Source organism: Sardina pilchardus, chromosome 18 (genome assembly GCF_963854185.1).
Source record: "Sardina pilchardus chromosome 18, fSarPil1.1, whole genome shotgun sequence".
Classification (NCBI taxonomy): domain Eukaryota; kingdom Metazoa; phylum Chordata; class Actinopteri; order Clupeiformes; family Clupeidae; genus Sardina; species Sardina pilchardus.
The window spans coordinates 1,418,958-1,437,036 of NC_085011.1; the positions used below are offsets into that span (position 1 = coordinate 1,418,958).

Genomic DNA, 18,079 nt, shown 5'->3' on the forward strand with positions numbered 1-18,079 from the left:
AAAGTAGATGCAAAGAAGCAGTGCGTGTTAATGTAGGCTAAATATGATTTATCAAGTGTTTTGTTAATGCCATCGTATATTTGCTCAGGCATTTATATCAAGTTATTGTGCATATTCATCATAAATGCATATGTCAATGTGCATGAACAAGTTGCGATAGACTTGTTATTAATTTATCTCAGAACTTCGCCCAATACGAACTTTGTAGAAGTTTAACATTTGCTGTTGCCAATTACCGGTATAACTTTCCATTGACACTAACATAGCCTAATTATAAACTACGGATTGTGATATGTGAAGACCAAGCTGAATGTGGAAATACTGTAGGCTACTCCAAAAAGTTTATTTAGAGGAAAGTGCAGCCGCAGTTGTCGGAACTCCTGTAAAAGCAGCACAATTTCCACGGTTCTAATTAAGCGCGCAGCCGGAACCGTGCACAATTGACGTGCACTTCCACACTCGCTAGGCTGTTCCATTGCATGTGATCTTGACGGCTGGAGAGGGTACTGGGAAGGTGTGTAGCCTTGTCTCTCTAGCACTCGACTTGAAAGAAAGCATTCTATCAAGGACGAGCTCTTGACTTTGAGAAACACCCATTTACTCATTTTGCTCGTTTGCTCTGCAGAGGACTGTCCGTAATTTGGGTGTTACTTTGTGGTAAGTTTGACGTTAGCTGGAAATAATCTTTGAAATGTGATGGCATGGCACATCTATTGTTATTAAAACGTTCAGCTGCAGTGAAACTACACGTTACGCTCGCTAGCAAGTAATCACTTCTGTCAAATAGCTCGCCTATGCCTGCACCGGGCAGTCTAACGGCACAGTTGTGGCGGTCTGCATGTTTTAGGCTGTCTATGGGTCAACATTGCCACGTTGAGAATTGGCATTTCGTAATGTGTACCTGCTTCGTGTGACAGGAAATGGAACAATACTGACCTGGACGAGAGTAATGTTCTCATAACAAACTCAGACTGTCCTAGACTTCTAAACGCGGATATTCTCTGATCATGAAGTCACAAAGTTGCGAGAAAATAGCCTCACAAATGTACGTGAAAAGTCAGAAGAAATCGTGTTCTCCCCCTCAATGTGCTTTAGCCTATTTCACAGATGTCGCATGCTCTGCATTCGGTTATGTGTTGCACTTGCACACTTGAGGAAAACAATGTCAACAAGTTCACTGGGAGGTTAGTAATGCATGGACATTACACTGGATCAGGCCGGAGATCATTTGGGCACCGTGACATTCACATTAACATTTGGTAGGCTCTCACTCTTAAAGGTTGGGTACGGAATTAGCAAAACGGACGGCAGAGTTTGAACATATACAACCTCAAGTCCCGCCCTCCATGCACGAGCGACAATTCAAATGCGCAGCGCGAGAGCGAGCCAGGCTAAATGAAATGCCAGCCTGGCGTCTACAGCACTATGAGCTCTAGTCTCCATACAATCACTCACATCAACTTCCCCAATTACATTCTTTATTCACCTCCAAAGGGTTGTAGTACATATGGTTCAGTAGCCATAGGTGTGTATATTTGAACAGAATCTGGTTTGTTCTTACCAGGGCGATTATCTCCTGAAATATCCAAGTTAGTGCTGGCCCGTTGGTTCGCCTATTCCACCGTAGCTCCAAGCTGTTAAGTTTCGATTTCATGTTTACAGCACTCTTTGTGTCACGGTAAAATGTAATTTTTGCTACATAGCTTATTTATTGCGTGGGTGATTGAGTTTCCGTAGATATCCGCTGCCTTAGTTAGTTTGTATAGAAATGAAGTGACACATACAACAAGAGGGGAACATGGACGTGCAGCAGCAGGCAGTTGGTTTCGTTTCAGCACTGACTCGCGGTCGTCAGCTTTCGAAAGGGTCGCGCGCGGTGGGGAGGAGGAAGAGGAGTAAGACAGATTGACGAACGAGCTGTGAAATGATGGTATGGGGTGAGGAATTCTATTGGCTGGAGTTTTTCGAGCCCTGCCCGTTCCGCAGATGATTGACGTGTTTAATTTACATTTCAGTGCTTCCAACTTAGTGGCTATAAGTGGGTTAGGAATAGGATTTCAAGTGATTTTGCAAAAATGGCCAACAAAGCTCATTCCATACCCTACCTTTAAGTTTCGTTTTCTCTCTCTCACAAAGTTTCAGAGAAATAGCCTCCAGCCGAGGCTCTGGGTAGTACCATAGTTTGATCTCACTCTGCCACCTACAGCTCAAGAAATGCAACAGCTAAATGTGACTAAAAGAAGTTCTAATTCATGCATGGTATGATTTTGCAAGCCTACCGAACGACTTAACATCTGAAGCACTAGCTGCTAGCCTACGTTATGATACTATCGTTGTAAAATGTGTTGTAGAATTGCTCTTAAAAGCTTAAAGCTGCTTTTACCATTTTGTAAGTCGCTTTGGTTAAAAAGCATCAGCCAAATGTAATGTAATAATGAAATGTAATGTAATGATACAGCCTATTGACCTATAATTCTATTCTAGATTGAAACCAGATATGCCTACCTACACTCATAGCCTCATAGCCTTGAAGAACGTTTCAGGGTTCCTCACTATTGCCACGTAGACTGGGGTCAGAAACTAAACGATATGCTTGGCCTGTCTTCTGCAGTGCTGACTTTAGAGGGCCTGGATAGATGGTCTCAGTCCTTGTAATCTGACCAGCTTTGTAGCAGTTCAGTCCTGGGCATTGCTGTTCCCATAGCTACCATGTTGTTATGCCACCAGTCAGAACGCTCTCTATGGGACAGTAGCATGCCAAATGTCCACAGAGGGTGCAGAAAGAACAGCTGCTGTCTGGCTGTCTTTGTGATCATTTTGAGGTTCAATAGCTTTTTACTGTAAAACCTGTGTTTAGTTTTAGGCCTTAAACTTAAACTTAGTCATGTTTGTGTCCATTACAAGCCAAACATTAAATGCAAGTTCAACAAATGAATTGTGTATGACATGTTACTGAATAAATATATGTACTACTGGAAAAAAAATATATATATAATATATGGCAGGCTGTAGAGTGGGGGGGGGGCAGCTGTAGAGGGGAGGGGGGGCAGGCTATAGAGGGGGGGGGGGGCTGGCTGTAGAGGGGAGGGGAGGGGCAGGCTGCAGAGGGGAGGGGCAGGCTGTAGAGGCCATGCTTAGTACATTAGCACCTGTCAATCCAGCACAGTATCTGGTAAGTGCATTGGTGACATACTTGAGGAGTAATATGTAAACTCTTTTTAACTTCTTTCTTTTTTTTTTTACTCATGACAGAAGAAACTACCATGGCTGAAAGTGAGGATTTTGACAATGACTGGGGCATGATCAGTGAACATGAGGTGAAGGCTGTGAGGGAGTTCAGTGAATCCCTGGAGACCCAGAACATCACCTCAGCCGTTCAGAAGATCCAGACTTACTTCCAGGACCTGGACGAGGTGTTGCTGAACATCGCGGTCACTGGCGAGTCCGGCTCTGGCAAGTCGTCGTTTGTGAACGCCCTGCGGGGGTTGGGGGATGATGAGGAGCAGTCTGCTCCAACAGGGGTGGTGGAGACGACCACACAACCCACCCCCTACCCCCACCCCAAGTACCCCAACGTCATCCTGTGGGACTTGCCAGGGGTTGGGACTCAGAATTTCAAAGCAGACACATACCTGGAGCAGGTTGGGTTCGACCAGTACGACTTCTTCATCATCATCGCGTCAGAGCGGTTCAGGAGCAGCAACGTTGACCTGGCCACTCACATCCAGAAGACCAAGAAGAAGTTCTACTTTGTGCGCTCCAAGATTGACGTGGATGTGCAGGCCGAGAAAAGGAGGAAGAGCTTTGATCAAAAGTCGGTTCTTGATCGAATAAGACAGGACTGCATTCAGGGTAAGACACCAAAAACTCCATACAGACTGTAGGTTAGAATGCCCTTGCCCAGCACAATCTCCTATCAGGTGCTATACAGGAAAAGTCCACCCCAGAAGACCAACATGCAGTTAAGTTTGAGAGAAAATTATTTTAGACAATCCAACATTTTCCCCAGTTACCAGTGTGGAGGACTGTTTAAACAGTCTGGGCCAAAGGTCTAACAGTAGTTCTCAGCTTTCATTGTGAAGTTTTCAAGTTATCAAAGAGACTGCTGTAATCTGTAAGAGTGAAGAGGCGGGACTAAGATATACTGAACAGTGAAGAGGCGGGGCTAAGATACTGAACAGTGAAGAGGCGGGGCTAAGATACTGAACAGTGAAGAGGCGGGCTAAGGTATACTGAACAGTGAAGAGGCGGGGCTAAGATACTGAACAGTGAATAGGCGGGGCTAAGATACTGAACAGTGAAGAGGCGGGGCTAAGGTATACTGAACAGTGAAGAGGCGGGGCTAAGGTATACTGAAGATGCGGATAGGATGAGAATATCTACTAGGGGCGGGGCTAAGACATGCTGAAGATGTGGATAGGATGAGAATATCTACTAGGGGCGGGGCTAAGACATGCTGAAGATGCGGATAGGATGAGAATATCTACTGGGGTCGGTAAACCTGCCTGTTCTGCCAGCGATTTGGACTTCCTGCAGCTCAGGCTGGAAACCTGCACATCTCTCTCTCCTGCTCAGAGTTTACCCAGCCTAGAAGATAATATGTATCATCCTGTTATTATACTATACAGTGTGTTTAGTTGGCCTGTAATAATGCTGTTATTATACTGTGTGTTTAGTTGGCCTGTAATAATGCTCCGTCTTTACACCACCCCAAGGGCTGGAAAAGAGTGGTGTGGAGCATCCAATGGTCTTCCTCATCTCCAGCCATGAACTCGGCAAATATGACATCAATACCCTGCAGGAAACGATGGAGAAGGAGCTGCCCGAGCGCAAGCGTGACATGCTGCTACTCGCCCTGCCCAATGTCACCATGAAGATCCACCAGAAGAAGAGAGAAGCTCTGCAGGCCAGAGTATGGAAGATGGCTCTCCTGTCTGCTGGCGTAGCGGCGCTCCCAATCCCAGGCCTCTCTATCTGCACGGATGTGGGAATACTGATGACGGAAATCAAGGAGTACTATCACACCTTCGGCTTGGATGAGGAGTCCCTTCAGAACCTCTCCTGCCAGACGGAGGTGCCAGTTGAGGAGTTCCAGGCTTGTCTCAAGTCCCCTCTGAGTAAGGAGATCAGCGCTGACGTGGTGGTGAAGATGCTGACCAAGGCAGCAGGAGCGGGCCTGATGGTGGCGGGGCACTTTTTCAACATGTTGCCCCTCCTGGGCTCTTTGCCTGCTGGGGCTTTGTCTTTTACCTCCACCAAGCTCATGCTGGACAACTGCCTGAAAGAGCTGGCTGATGATGCACAGAGAGTCCTGGTGAGGGCGCTACAGACTGAAGTTTGAGTGACTGAAACGCTGAAGTGCTGTGTAACATTCAACCAATCACAAAAGAGATTGCATTACCTCATCATCCAATTCGGCCAATCACAAAAGATATCTACTGTATCTGAAGTGTGCTCACAGCAACATGCAAATGTAAAGTGATCTTAACTGTATCTTTATACCCCTTTATGAATTATAACATTTGTTTATGTAACATTGTTTTTTGGGGGGGAGGGGGGGGAGAAAATGGGCAACACTATACAGCAATATAAGCATATATCAAGTGGTCGCCATTTTGAACATTTTCTGCACAAAAATAAGGGTTTGGTGGTAGCCCTGCTCCTGCGCTGCATACAGTACAGTACTTTGACAACCATGCTGATGGCTTGGATGAAAAACTTTGCATCTTCACCATTAATGTTCACAATGATGGACATAAAAAAATGTGCCAATGAAGGAAATCGGATCCTGAGATCAGAAAAGGATAGAGGGACTACATCTGTAAGATGTCTGAAGGAGGCGGGTAGGATAGAGGGACTACATCAGTAAGAGGTCTGAAGGAGGCGGGTAGGATAGAGGGACTACATCTGCAAGAGGTCTGAAGGATACGGGTAGGATAGAGGGACTACATCAGGCTCTTCTCATTCGTCTTTTTATGTGTCAGCTTTTAGAACTCTTCATAAGCTTTTATAACAGGCCTTTAACATTTGCATTTGTGATTTGTATGTTTACGCTGTACAGTACTTCTTCCAAGTAAACAATGGAAGTCATGCATGCTCTGCCTTCAGTATTTTAGAGGAGGTTGCAGAAATTCAGAAGACTTGTTAACGTTTACAGAGTAATAAGGTTGTGCCAATCATGTCAAGCTCAACCTGTGTTAAACTCTTGTCCAACCCAGGTGAAGAGGAAGGTCTATTAGATTGTTTATTTTTATATATTTTATGAAGTCATGAGGGTAAGCACTTGACAACTGAAGATACTGAGTACTTACAGAGGGGAAATAAATACACATATATTTTTAAATTAAATTCCTCTCTAAACACATACTGTATGTACATGAGAGAGAGAAAAACTCCACAAGTTAGTTTCCCTTCTACATTTCATGCTTCCCTCATAATGCCCACCCCAAGTCCTCCCACCTTCTAACAACCTCCCATTTCCAGCCCCTTTCTATACCCCCCCCCCCCCCCAACCCGAGCCCCCCCCTCCCTCTCACACACAGTCTCACATACACACACACACAAAGAAGGGTTGAAGTGTAGCTACCATACCAAATTGTAGAGCATCACAAACAGATTTCCATAAGTTATCATATTGTTTATTTTTAAATTTAAATTGTGTTCCCTAGATCAAGTTTATTAATCCAATTTTTAATTTTGTATACCGTAATGCTTCAGTGTCTTTTAACTTATATTTAACTTTCAACTCATTCTGGCAGAACTGAGTTGCAACTTATAATACAGTACATGATATATTTTTAATTCCAGCTTTTATCCATGTAGGGTTATTCCAAATCTGTATACTCCCACGGAGCCCTAAACCTTGGCCAAGATGTTACCATACACCATACACTTTATTAGTCACTATTTACAATGAGCACACAATGTATAGCCCTGAGGCAGATAAACTTCTATTTTGTAATCTCTGTAGTGTAGTTTGTCAGTAACATCATGTACTTTGCCTGATGTTAATACAGATGGCATGAGTTCACCAGCAAGGAAATGTCTACAAGCAAATTAATGAGCAGATGTTGTCTGATAACCCCACCCAACCCGCTGAACAGTTCTGGTCCAACCAGTTTTCTACCACACATTGGTATTAAAAGTACTCTGATGATGCACACTACTGTAGTTGCCTCAGTTTTCATCAACATCAGCTGCAGTGAAGAATAAACACACTTCAGCAAGGACCGGTAAATATTTTTCTTTTGAAAGTAATGCAAGTTAACTTTTGCCATGCAGGTACATTGGATATCATTGAACATTTTCTCACTTTGAGCAGAGGTTATTACTGCCTGCTGTGATCGGTCACATTTCATAATTTGTAGATCAAGATCATCACAGCAGTCTCACTCTGCCATGATGATCTTGACATACAAATTATGATTGTTAATTTTGTAGACATAGCCTAGTTTTATTTATTATATTTACGTCACATTACAGAGATGTATACTAATATGCAATTGTGAAACATACAGTACCTGTTCTTAAAACATCAGGAGATTATGTAATATTGTTGTACTGTTCTATATACTGTATATATATATAAAAGTGCATTACACTGTGCAGTCAAGATCTGGAACTGGAATCATAGTTTTTCTTACCTGACGGAAAAAAGTCCTGGTCTGGTCTAACCAGTTTTCTGCCACACACCAAAGTGTTTGTACAAGAGGAGTGTCCAGGAGACCAAGAGGGATCTGCAGACAGATATTTGTTTACTTTGCATAAATTCACCAGCAAGGAAATGTTCACAAGCAAATATTGTCTGATAACCTTACCACCCAATTGAACAGTCCTTGTCTGGTCTAACCAGTTTTCTGCCACACACGCAGTACATTTAATGAATCTGTTGATGTTACACACTGCTGTAGTTGCCTCAGTGTTCCTCCCACAGCAGCTGCAGTGAAGACAGTTTAAGGAAAGTTGGGCTACGCTTGTAAGAACAAACTCACTTCAGTAAGGACCGGTAAATATTATTCTCTTGAAACTAATGCAGATTGACTTTTGTCATGCAGGCGGATTGGATAAGATGGGAATTGGATCTCTTTTTGTGTTCCTGTCTGTTTTGATCAGTTACATTTCAGAATTTGCAGATCAAGATCATCATGTCAAACTGTATCTCAGTCTGCCATGATGATCTTGATCTGCAAATTATGATTGTTCATTCTGTAGACATAGTTTTAATATTTCTGGGTTAAAATAACTATACACTGTATGTAATTTTAGCCTACAATGGTCAAGCATTGAAGTCTTGCCATGTTTATAATACTATTATATAGAAAGAGAGATATAATTACTGCACATTACAGAGATGTATACTGATATGGAATTGTGAAACAATCTGCGCTTTATTTCTATTGCACAAGAGGCGTGATCAATGGGCATAGTTCAAAAGACTCTGTACGCTTAGTCCTTCAACCAATCAGACCAACGATCCGGGTGCATCTTTTGGCTAAGCTACTGTAGTTTGTGATTGTACCCAAAGGTTGTGGACAGGAAGCAGGGGAGATACAGTAGATGTGCAAGTTTCCAGCCTGAGCTGGAATCCAAATTCGCTGGCAGGTTAGACAGGGTTCACCCAGCCTAAGGCGCTGTTGCTATACCAGCTGGATCAATGACTCTAATCTAAAATCTATTCTTAAAGGGAGATTCATAGGTGTGGTCTAGGCGTAACATGCAATAAACCAATCAGAACGCCATCTCACATTCCCTTTAACAGCAGACGCCTTGTCGAACATTATAAGAGTATAGTACGGTGTCTTGTGCGTTCTCGCTGGATTTGGATGTTAAAATTGATTTTTTTTTTTTTTGCTTAAATTGATAGAAAAGGGATAGAAATAGACATTCCACTTTGTCTTCAAATTTCTACCCTCCATTTTCACATTTTCATGACATCATCATTCAGGCAGACCTTAATTTACAGTCTAGGCACATTATAAGGACCCTAATCCATGCTGGATTTGGATTTAAATTGAAATGTTTTCCTTAAATTGTTTGAATAGGGATAGAAATAGACATTCCCCTTTGTTTTCAAATTTGTATCCTCCATTTTCACATTTTTATGACGTCATCATTTAGACGGATATTACTAAACCATGCTGGATTTGGATGTAAAAGTGATTTTTTTGTTGTTGTTGTTTTGTTTTACTTAAATCGTTTGAACAGGGATAGAAATAGACATTCCACTTTGTCTTCACATTGTAACCCTTCATTTTCACATTGCTATGACATTATAGTTTAGGCGATGCTTAAATTACAGTATAGGCCCACTGAATGGACCCCGTAATAACTTGCAGTAAAAAAACAATACATTTTGTGAATTGTAAGAACTAAAAAGTGATTACTTATTAGTACTTAACTAGTCAATTTCATTAACTTTAAGAACAGGACATCTTCTGAACAATATTAACTATTTACATTGAATTCCCATTTAATTCAAATGAATGCAAACTATATGAACTATTCCAAAACCAAACACAGGGAATATTCTTGGACAATTTTCCTTTGAATTAAACTCCACTGAGTTTTCACTCACTCATCTCCCTCACTTTCCTCACAATCACTCACATCTTTTTTAAAAATCTCTTGGTTTTGACAGAGGAGGGGCACAGTCTTAAACTGTCAACCCAGCAGTGCTAAACTATCATGATACCCTTTATATTTCAGCCTTCTCTGTGGTTTAGTCTTGCATAGACCTATACAGACTTCCATACGTCGAGCCTTAGGCTATATTGTAAGTGTGATTTATGCTATAACGTATGAAAATTCCACAAAATTCACAAGACGCTTTGACCCCTGACCTGAGTATTTTTGTCATAATTTGCAGATCAAGATAGTCATGGCAGACGAAAGTTATGATATAATCACTGACCCTGAGGTGGAAGCAGTTAGAGAGTTCTCTGACAATCTGGAGACCCAGAACATGGTGTGTGCAGTGGAAGGGCTTCAGAAATACTTCAGTAAGTTGGATACCGTTCAGCTGAACATTGGCATCACGGGAGAGTCTGGCTCTGGCAAGTCTTCGTTTGTGAACGCCCTGCGGGGGTTGGGAGATGAGGAGGAGCAGTCTGCTCCAACAGGACCGGTGGAGACCACCAAGAAACCCACCCCCTACCCCCACCCCAAGTACCCCAACGTCACCATGTGGGACTTGCCTGGCATCGGAACTCCCAATTTTAAACCAGATGAGTACCTGGATAAAGTGCAATTTCAGCGTTATGATTTTTTCATTATTATTGCATCAGACCGTTTCAAAAATAGCAGTGTTGACCTGGCTAATGCGATTCAGGGGATGAAGAAGAAATTCTACTTTGTTCGCTCCAAGATTGATGACAATATACGGGCAGAAGAAAGAAAGAAGAGGTTTAACAAAGAGAATGTTCTTGACCAAATACTAAAAGACTGCAAAAAGGGTGAGATATTGAAATATTTCTTTGGCAAAATTAAAGCAACACCATGTAGTTTTTCAACCTTCATAATATACTTTATTGTCAGAAGTATTCACTCACCTACCTTGACACACAGTATAATAACAGGATGATCACTACACTAATAATAATATTTGTATCCAGCTTGAACAAAAATCGATTCATGTTCAAGCAGGATACAAATATTATTATTAGTGTAGTGATCATCCTGTTATTATACTGTGTGTTCAGGTGGCCTGTAATAATGCTCCCTCTTTTACTCAAATATGAACCTGAAAATGTCTTTATCTCCTCCGCATTAGAAGTAGTTTTATTGCTTTTTTTTGTTCTGTCTGTATATGACTACAAATATGAAAATGAAAAGATAAACAAGATTATATTTTAAAAATACTGAAGAAAATAATAAAAAGAACAGAACACCCAAGACATCACACATGCCTGCCCTTAAGATTCCCTTGCCCCTCACACACACACACTTACAGGCTCCCTCTGCTAGCACAACCCCAGGAGTATTTCCTTGCCCCTGTTGCTCCTTGGTGTCCCTTGGTGCCCCCCTTGTTCTTGTTTAATGCCATGAATTGTTTTTTTGTTCAAGCTGGATGCAAATATTATTATTAGTGTAGTGATCATCCTGTTATTATACTGTATGTTCAGGTGGCCTGTAATAATGTTCCCTCTTTAATTCATCTCCAGGGCTTGTAGAAGGTGGTGTGGAGCATCCAATGGTCTTCCTCATCTCCAGCCATGAACTTGGCAACTATGACTTCAATGCCCTGCAGGAAACGATGGAGAAGGAGTTGCCCGAACACAAGCGTGACATGCTGCTACTCGCGCTGCCCAATGTCACCATGAAGATCCACCAGAAGAAGAAAGAAGCTCTGCAGGCCAGAGTATGGAAGATGGCTCTCCTGTCTGCTGGCGTGGCAGCAGTTCCAATCCCAGGCCTCTCTATCTGTGCTGATGTGGGCATACTAGTGACTGAAATAAAAAAGTATTACCAGGCCTTTGATTTGGATGATGAGTCCCTAGAAAATCTCTCCCATCAGACGAAGGTGCCGGTTGAGGAATTTAAAAAATGTCTCAAGTCCCCCCTGAATAAGGAGATCAGTGCTGACGTGGTGATGAAGATGCTGACCAAGGCGGCAGGAGCGAGCATGATGGTGGCAGGGCACTTCCTCACCATCATACCTTTTGTGGGCTCCTTGCCAGCAGGGGCTTTATCGTTCACCTCCACCAAAGCCATGCTGAATAAGTGCCTGAATGAGCTGGCTGATGATGCTCAGAGGGTTTTGAAGTGTGCTCTGCAGACTTCTGTCGACTGAATAAGAGATTGTCATGACTAATAAAGCAATGGTCACATTTGTTTATCATTGTTTTATTTTACATGGACAACAATATATCATATCATTAATGATGCTGACTGGCATTTATCTTTCTCTTATTTCATACTCTAAAAATATATTTCATACATTAAAAATGACTGGGTCTGAGACTGGGATCTATTAATCTTATATTAATGTAAAAAAAAATCTAGTTGATATTTAGGGCTGTCAAAAGTAATGTCCTCTGCAATGCCTGCACCAAGGAATTTGCATATCACCGGAGTTTGTCAACTCTAAAGTAGACTACCACATCAATGCAAAGAAATAGTGTTGATATGGAGGGGAGAGTACATTTATTTTCACTGTGTCCCCTAGGTCATAATTGTGGCCTGAAATGCCTTGTATGTGAAAATAAAACTTCCCAAAGCACTTTTGAATTTATTTCCTCAGCATATTAAGGTCATATTATAGATTGTTATGGCCATTATTTTGACAGTGAAAATAATAATAAAAGATGATTATTCAATTATTATGCTGATTATTCAATGGTTCATTTGAAGTAGCCTATAAAAATACTTTTCACAGCAAAAATTATACATGCAATTAATTTAGATGAATTAATCACAGAGTATGTAATTAATTCAATTTTATTTTTTAATCGATTGACACCCCTATTGATATTGTTTTAAGCATAAAGAGATTTACCTAACACTCTCATGAACTAGAAAAGCACTCAGATAGCGCAGACCTCCGCCTTCTATCAAACCTGAAGCCATTAAGCGTTCTAATCTTTTTTCGCCAACTCGTGCTGTCTCTTGCTGCACAGGTCACTCGTTTTCACACTCCACACCAAAAACTTCTCCAACACGTTATCTGTGCCTAGACATCCGGTGTTTCTCAAAGTAAAGAACGCATCCTTGATAGAATGCTTTCTTGCGAGTCGAGTGCTGGAGAGACAAGGCTACCCAGGGGCGCCGCCAGAAATTCTGGGCCCCATGAAAGATTTCGATTTAGGGCCCCCCCTCCCCCTCAAAAAAAAAAAAAAAAAAGTATAATTATTAATAAAGTAATATATATACAGAACATGTATTTGATACCATGCTAAAGTTGCCTAAAAAGAGGAATATAAAATCAGCATTTGACAATTGATCTTAATGCCTTGATTAAAAAAAGGAGTAAAAATCAATCATTAGCCTGTTTGATGCTCATTGAGCTCAATGCAAATCAAACAGGCTAATAGGCCTACTGGAAAAAGCACCATGTCAATCTATAGCTATGGTGAAGGGTATGTGATGATGTGGGGCTATTTTAATCCCAAAGGCCAAGGGAACTTTATCATGGATGCATACAGTAATATCCTAGATCCATTAAATAGCTGGCCTTTAAAAATAAAAACATATAAAAAAATCCTCCTGCTCCTATGGGAATTTAACATAGGGGTCAAATACTTCCTTCCCCCTAGCATTTATGGAAGAACATTTATTTATTTACATTCTTCAATCACAAAGAAAATTGGTGTCCTTAGCGGTTTGATTTTTACTCATTTTTTTTATTAAGGCATTAAGATCAATTGTCAAATGATGATTTTATATTCCTCTTTTTAGGCAACTTTAGCATGGTAGCCTATCAAATACATGTTCTCCCAATTGTATATATATTATATCATTATTATTTTTATTAATAAAAAAAATGCACAACTGTCTGAATCACACTGAATAGACTGTTGCCTTAAAATGAAAATACCATGGTACATATTATGGAATATATTGATTTTCTTTTATGAGCAAATATTGTTAGGCCACTATGCAGTTCTTTCAAGCCAAATGTTCATGTGTTGAGAGAATTGCATGCATCACTTGATATGGATTTATAACATTCTGTATGCACATTGGGGATACTTCAGAGCTCTCCAGCAAACATCATCAGGGTGTCAATCATGTATTCCAATTGTTGTCTTTATTGACTTACTGTATGTGATCAAATGTTTGCCTTGATGAGTAACTAGGCTAGTTAATTTATTGTATTGTATTGCTCACCTCCTCCTTCAATTGGGATTTGGGTTGATATGAGGGCTGGGGTCCTATTCCTGAGGATGAATCTGTCGTGTGTATGTTGAGGGCACCTTAAGAAACCAGTTCTTAGCACCAGCAGTCGTGTAGGCTAATATTTTATCTTGCATAGCCTAGTACAATAGCCTAGTTTATTGCTCAAGTTCATCCAGTTACAGACTACTGTAAATTACACTTAGCCTACAGACCTACATTACATTCATCTGTTCTCCCATGGCAATGAACGTGGAGTGTTTAAATAAAATAACACTGCACTTCTTAGCCTAGGCTACTGAAAATTGTTGTTTTGATAGGTTTAGCCTAAACGAAATCATCTCTTTTATCAGCTAGCAAGCTATGTGTTGTGTCCAGTGTCAGTGAATTACCTTTCTTTTGGAAAAACCGAGTGACCTTTTTTCTCCCTCTTAGCTCTCTGCTTCTGCTTGCGTTTGTGATATCCAGACTTCATAATTTACTTGGCAACTTCTAAAATGCACGCACCTATGCAGAGTGCGAATTGGGGGGGTAGGATAGCCTGCTGCTCATAGTTCGAATTACATGGGGGTGGGGGGTAAAAACGTTAATAAATGCCGGTTGTAATGACTTGATGACATGATTTTCAACGAGCTAGACGTCTGCTAGCAAGATACATTTACCCAGCAGCAGCAAAACGAATGTAGCCTACTGGAGGAATTTACCTAGCGTTTTGTCACTCAATGTTGACACTGCTGAAGTCGTCTTCTATCTCCGTTCTAGCGCCACGGTGGTTGAAAATGGTACAGTCCACAATAGGGGTGTTTGAAATCGCTTTAGATGATGTTCCTACAGTGAAAATAGTAGTTGACTTGTAAAACCATATATAATTTCCTTATTTAAACAGATCAAATTAAACATTTATTCAAAAATCCTACACATGACAATACTATTACATTATTATTGATAGCCTTCAAAGGGCCCCCTGTCAGTGCTGGGCCCTTAGAATCGTCCTAACCTTTCCCCCCCTGGCGGCGCCCCTGAGGCTACCCACCTTCCCAGTACTCTCCCCAGCCGTCAACATCACATACAATGGAACCCAATGGAACAGCCTAGCGAGTGTGGAAGTGCACGTCAACCGTGCACGGCTCTCCGGTCCCGGCTGCGCGCTTAGTTTGAACCGTGGAAATTGTGCAGTTTTACAGGAGTTCCAACAACAGCGCAGCTGCACTTTCCTCTAAATAAAATTGTTTGAGTAGCCTACTACAGTATTGCTACATTCGACTTGGTCTTCACATATCACAATCCGTAGTTTATAATTATTTTAGTGTCATTGGAAAGTTATACCGGGTAATTGGCAATGGCAACGGTAAGTAGCCTGTCTGTTAAACTTGTAGTCTACAAAGTTCGCATTGGGCAAAGTTCAGAGATAAATTAATAACAAAAGTCTATCAAAACACAACTATTCACACATTGACATATGCATTTATGATGAATATGTACAATAACTTGATATAAATGCCTGAGCAAATACACAATGACATTCATTTTTGAATTAAATTCCTCTCTTAAGGGGGGGGGGGGGGGGTCGTTTTAACAGAGACCTCACATCCAAACATTTTTCTGCCAGTGACATGATGAATGAATGCATCATTTCCAGGTGCCACTCTAATCGCTGTAAATGGATTAATCCAAGACAATTTCTCGTCCAATTTTCAGTTTGCATGGAAATCATTGGTATGTTTGCCTAGGTGGCTAGCCTGGCTCTTCCACTCGCTTTATACCCAGCTAGCACTGTTTTAAAAAGCCTGTTGACTAACTGTAACCTGTAGGCCAGACTTAATGGAACAAGTTCATGGAAAACATGGAAAATGTTTGTGCGGAACGAGTTTCGGTGATCTATCCTACAGAGGCGGTAGGTTACGTGAGTAAGTTTATCTCGTTGTTATCTAAATGAACCAGGGGGTCAGGATTTGACTGATTAGCTTCGCCGATTAGCAAAGCACTTCCTCGTCGCCATTTTCCAGAAATACATCATGTCCGGTGCCGTTTTACCTACGTTTTACCAGAGCCCCTTTAGGGAGAGCCGGTCCACTTCCTATTAACTCCATTGTACCGGATTGTTCCTGCAATCTGTTGAAATTCCGCTAGGGACGTTGCCGAGCAAGTGATAAATGAATTGTGGTCTATAGGGCTAAGCGGCTAGAACTCGTTTTTTTCACAGTTGACAACTTCATTTCTTAATGTACATTGTCGTAGTAGCTACCTGAGTATAGGTTTTCCACTGGAAATGAAATAAAAAGTCACTCATGTCCTTTCTGCTTTTCATAGGATGGGCCGTTTTCCCTGTAACATGCTAGCATTTAGCTCATGGATGCTCGCGACACTCGCGACCGATTACGACCGTCGTGAAGCTGAACCTTCTTTTAGGTCTATGGCCGTAAAGTGGTTCGCTTGTGTCACGTGACATGAAAACTTTGAAAGGGTTTTTAGGAATAACAACACATATTGAAAATTTTATTGGTCAGCTGATTGTCAAGTCAAGTTATCCTGCATCGCATGCATTAATGCAATTTTAGGAGAAAAAATTATATAACGACAAATGTGGTACTGGGGGGTTCAGCTCCATTGCTACCCATTCATTCATCACTTGCTCGCGATCGCCCTCTAGTTGCAGTACCATGCGGAAGTATTTCGCTAGTGGTCCTTCTCCCCTTATTAGACATTCTCTGGTTTTACTCATGCTGATTGGTGGCTGTTCCACTCTCAGCTCATGCACGAGCTTAGTGTGGGCACGAGCTCTCCTTCTGTACCTTACGTCAATCGGTAACCTGGCACTTAATTGGCTAAGTAAAACGGCACCGGAAACAAGCCCCTTGAAACGCCATGTTGAAGCCTGAAAAAATCGTTCAATTTTGGCACATTTCACTAGCCTAGCATTCCCATTGAAATGAATGGGGGCGGGACTTGTTCACTTTCTCCAGTTCTTATAATACCTCCATGAAATGAACGGTCTTAATTAAAGTTAGCGAGTTACAGAGGCTGTTTGTGCCACCTGACGTCACAGTAACTTTGCGCCGCCATCTTGCCGACCGATTCGAGTCGCTCACTAGGCGGCGCCATTCACTCATACATGGATATCTTAACTAATATAAACTTTTCCCTTCGTTTGTTCCCTTCGTTTTACACGCAAACGGCGATTTCGCCTCTGAATACGATTCTTTCTAAACAAAACTCGGGCAAAAGTGGAGATTTGGAAATTCATTTCGCGTTGTATTTAAACTGAGAAAACCGAAGAAAAAGTGTGACCACGGAGCCACGGAGTGACCACAGAGCCAGCGGCTCGAGGGAAATGATTAGCTGCTAACAAGTTCAACAGGTTAAGGTCACACCGTCATGTTAGCTATGTGTTGTGCAGTTGAGGAACCCTGAACTGGTATGTTATGCTAACGTTATACCAAAAGAAAGAAGAAAGAAGTAGCTGCCATTCGAAGAGATGTTTGGATAACCACGATTCACACCCTGCAATGAACACTTTCGTGTCAGGTAAGCGAGCCTTCTCAACTTAGTAGCATCTAGCTGCTAGGGCTAACAACAACAAGAGACACGTTTGGACAACACTTACAAAACTTGATTGACTATATCAATCAGTCAAGTTCATGAGGCTCACACGTTTTGTAAACATCACCCATGATATAATATCTTATGCAATGCGTTTGTGTTGTGTTAGCTGCTAGTAGATGGTAGCTGGTATGGTATCTATTATTTTAACGTTAGCACATTGAAATTGCAATCTTGCAATGTCTTATTCCATTTGATAGCCCACTAAAACCTATATTTCACATGAACACAAATGCTGAAGTCGGATTATTCTATTGTCATTAATGTAGTATCATCAACTTTGAAAATTGTTACTGTTAATTAGCTTATAGCCCACTGTATCGTTGTTATTTGTATGGGCGTCTGCTAAATAGCAGCTACCGTAACCATAACGTAATAGGCTATTATGCTATCCCTGTCTTTTACTGTCTGTGGCTAAACCCAGTAGTTAACTTCCTAATTTCTGTATCTGTCCCTTATTAAGACCTACATCGTAAATCCTCATATTATACATACTTTATTTATAGCTGAGCCTCGGATAATAGCCGTGGTCGTTTTGAACAAAGCCTGCCCAAAATAAAGGTCTGTGCTTTGCGCAGCCTCTACTTAAAAGACCCTGGCCATAATTTGAGGATTTATGTTAGGCTAGGTTCTAAGAGAAATATATTTA

General features: G+C 41.4%; 2 protein-coding genes across 6 annotated transcripts; both read left to right on the forward strand.

Moving 5' to 3' along the window:
* The first annotated feature begins 270 nt into the window (after positions 1 to 270).
* On the forward strand, positions 271 to 5,354 carry LOC134064094 (interferon-inducible GTPase 5-like). Of its 2 annotated transcripts, none has more exons than XM_062519896.1 (3): positions 271 to 657; positions 3,256 to 3,852; positions 4,716 to 5,354. In XM_062519896.1, the coding sequence occupies exons 2-3, from the start codon at positions 3,264 to 3,266 to the stop codon at positions 5,339 to 5,341; spliced, it is 1,215 nt and encodes a 404-aa protein (XP_062375880.1). In that variant the 5' UTR covers positions 271 to 657; positions 3,256 to 3,263; the 3' UTR covers positions 5,342 to 5,354. The 2 variants fall into 2 exon arrangements, with proteins under 2 accessions (XP_062375880.1, XP_062375879.1); XM_062519895.1 differs by having other exon boundaries at positions 273 to 657; positions 3,253 to 3,852.
* A 1,825-nt stretch (positions 5,355 to 7,179) lies between these two features.
* On the forward strand, positions 7,180 to 12,218 carry LOC134064095 (interferon-inducible GTPase 5-like). Of its 4 annotated transcripts, none has more exons than XM_062519897.1 (4): positions 7,180 to 7,232; positions 7,911 to 7,995; positions 9,866 to 10,451; positions 11,160 to 12,218. In XM_062519897.1, exons 3-4 carry the CDS (start codon positions 9,878 to 9,880, stop codon positions 11,786 to 11,788), a joined length of 1,203 nt encoding a protein of 400 aa, XP_062375881.1. In that variant the 5' UTR covers positions 7,180 to 7,232; positions 7,911 to 7,995; positions 9,866 to 9,877; the 3' UTR covers positions 11,789 to 12,218. The 4 variants fall into 4 exon arrangements, with proteins under 4 accessions (XP_062375881.1, XP_062375885.1, XP_062375884.1 ...); XM_062519901.1 differs by lacking the exon at positions 7,911 to 7,995 and adding an exon at positions 9,706 to 9,772; XM_062519899.1 differs by lacking the exon at positions 7,180 to 7,232 and adding an exon at positions 9,706 to 9,772 and having other exon boundaries at positions 7,965 to 7,995.
* The last annotated feature ends 5,861 nt before the right edge of the window (positions 12,219 to 18,079 follow it).